General features: G+C 36.1%; 1 protein-coding gene across 1 annotated transcript; it reads right to left on the reverse strand.

The window, feature by feature from the left end:
• Window positions 1-209: 209 nt before the first annotated feature.
• Window positions 210-1,696, reverse strand: LOC311063552 (4-galactosyl-N-acetylglucosaminide 3-alpha-L-fucosyltransferase 9-like). The gene is made up of 2 exons (XM_084083041.1): window positions 1,444-1,696; window positions 210-1,307 (listed from the first exon to the last, which is right to left on the reverse strand). Coding segments are annotated over exons 1-2 (1,089 nt in total). The 5' UTR covers window positions 1,446-1,696; the 3' UTR covers window positions 210-220.
• Window positions 1,697-3,141: the final 1,445 nt, after the last annotated feature.

The raw sequence follows: 3,141 nt of genomic DNA on the forward strand, positions 1-3,141 counted from the left end.
TCCTTGCTTAGATTTCACTGTTACATTATAAACATAAAACAATTAAGTACATACGGATGGAGGAATGCAGGTATGTACTCAAATGATAAATATTAATTACTATTAATTGGAGTCAAGTTAAATTAATGGCACTCATTTTTTTTATTTTTTTTTCGTTTTGTTTGTCTAAAACAATAGAAAAAAAACTAAAAGAACAATAAGTGCAACAAATCTGACAGTGTCAGTATGAAAAGTACCAGTCATACAGATTGTGTACAGCATTGTAACCCTTGTCCCGTGAAATGTGATCACAGGCAAGACAAATAGGTAGAGTGAACTCATTCTGTATTGTCAGAAGGTGAGGCGTAGCTTTGAAGAACTCTCTCCACTGGAAGTACTGCAAGTACTTCAAATCATCCTTGTCCAACTGAAGCAAATACTCTGCCAGTGATCTGGCATCTGGGAAATCATTGATATGAATGAAAGAGCCAGATGGGATGAACTCTTGGTAATTCTCTCTTGGTGGGCCCAGAACTACTGGCACCGTTCCCACTGCCAAAGGTCCGGTCACCTTTTCTGTGATGTAGTCTCTGTGAATGGAGTTTTCAAATGCAAGGTAAAACTTGCAACTTGCCAAGGTTGGGAAAAAGTCCTCATATCTTAGTCGTGTTGAGTAAGCCGCACCATAGATATGGACTTTGATGTACTTACTCAATTCTTTAAAGTATTGTACCCTGGCAGTTACACCGGCTGTAACGCTGTTGGACACAATCCAACAGACCAACTTATCTTTCTTTGGCAAGACAAAATCATCATCGGTCACAGTTTTCTTTGTTATAAGCTCATACCTTGCTGTGATGTCAGCATCTCGTCTGTAGCTCAGTGTCAGATTGAACAGGTTTTCCAGACCTGGTGTTTTTTCTGTATGAGTCGGTGACTCTACATGATACCAAATCCATTTTTGGAAATGAGGTCGTGGGGCTTTTGGCAAGTTTTCCAAGTTTGGATGAATGTCTCTATGAAATAAAATTATGGCATCTGCTTCATTGTATAGAGATCGGTCATATGTCAGCTCACAGCTATCTATGTTATAATAGGTCACACAGTCCCTGAAATCAAACTTTATACCTTGTGGTGGGATCCACACAATGACAATCGGCTTTCTGTGGTTCTCCAATGGCAGAGTGTCACTGATTTTTCGCATTTCAGATGTGCATAAATGAGATGCCTTCTCAAAGTAAAAGAAAAATCCTACCATTGTGCACATCACTCCTAAAGCCATTATCATCTGAAGATGTAATTTGTTGCTTAAACCCATCATATTTATCCTGTGGAGTAAAATAAATAAGTTGGTTTGACAGCACTAAGTGTCACAATGTCTTAAAATTAAGATAAGCCTAATAAACAAATAAATAAAAGCTTTAAGAGCCTTTTCATCTACAATTTTATCAGAGATTATCTTACATGGTCAGGCAGTCAGGAGAGTTGGTATGTGGTAGTGGCAGGCAGATGAAGCAGGGCTTCCTGGCTTCCTTAAACGTCTGATGGTCAGGGTGTAAGAAAGGTCTCTCTGGATGGGCTGGCTCTCCAAGGGATCTGTTGCTCAATCTGGTTGGTCAAGTCTTGTCCCATTGGCCTCTCTCTCTCTCTCTCTCTTGCTCCTCCCCTCATGAGGTTTTTCTTTATATTGATTGAGTTCTTGCAATAACAGAATGGACATGATATTACTACCAAATGAACAGTTATTTATTTTGGAAAAAATTAAAAATATAGTCTATATATGACACGGTACTGTACATTATTGCATCACAAGACAGCTAGAAGTCATGTTTGATAATAGCTACTTAATTCCATGAAAATAGCTAAATGTGTGTTTAATCCTTTGTTGGAGAAACCTTTTATTTTTTAAGACAATGGATTCATACAGTTTGTGATGTGGTCAGACAATTAAACAGTAGGAAAAGATCAAAAAGAGATCTGTTCAAAAGGATCCATTTGCTACAAAAGCAAAGGAGGGCAGAACTGGACAAGTACAGCTTGTTGAAAAAGATTTTCACCATTGAGAGAAAGTGTTTCAAAGTGTCCAAAAATAACACTATACAGTATAACTATATATTATACTATCCACAATCATAATTAGTGGAAACCCTTGATCCACAGCCTGGGGGTCCAAAATCACCACCAGACCTCCAAGTTTATATATTTACTCACCTCTGATTAAAGTTAAGAGCCCTTGCATGAAAGTAGTTGTGACACTGCATTCCTTTAAATCCTGTCATGCCCTTTATCCTTATCTAATCACTCATCATGTATTTACTGGTGTATGAGGTTTTTGACTCTGACCTTTCTTTTTACATTGTTCCACATCTCAACTATGCAAGGTCTAAGACTTCATCATCATGCTAGAAGATTTCCCTAATAATGGTTTAATAATTTTCTGAAAACATGCTCTACCAGATGGGTTGCATTTCAAAATTCAATACTTTTCCAAACTCAAATTTCCAGAATTCTCTATTGATTCTTCAGACCATATTTGACATATAAGTATAAATAGCTACATGTACGTATATGCTTATTATGTAAATAAATCGTTTTAAAATCCAACTGTACTGTATTATTCTGACGTGATGTATAGCCTACTATTATGTTGCCAAATAATTGCAAGATTGTAGATAGGTACAATAGGCTCATACAATTCAATTAAGCACTGCTTTATAAATTAGAACTTTGTTGTATTTTTTAAAATGTTCACCTATAATGACATGACCACAATAGGGACGCCACATTGAAAGTAACTAAACCTTATGCTAAAACAGAGCAACGTTATTGAGATTTTGTCATGTAAATTTTAACTAAATGTATACCTTCAACCCCTACACAATTCACAATTCACCAGTGAACTAGAAAAGAGAACTAAAGTCTATTGACTTTAGTTTGGCTGTTGGCTTTATTGGCTGTTAGATGAATACGAATAAATATATACTATATATTATTGTCCCCTCCATATTTTTTGTCTCTTTTATAAATAAGAACCGAAAATTAATTGGGGAAAAAAGCTCTGTGTCTGTGCTGCACAGTCGATTCACAGTGTCTATTAAAATTACAATGAAAACATCCATAAAGGAAATGATAAGAAAGCCATAGTTGAAATGATTTACCTAA

Source organism: Gymnoscopelus microlampas (assembly GCF_963454915.1).
Source record: "Gymnoscopelus microlampas genome assembly, chromosome: 16".
NCBI classification, from domain to species: Eukaryota; Metazoa; Chordata; class Actinopteri; order Myctophiformes; family Myctophidae; genus Gymnoscopelus; species Gymnoscopelus microlampas.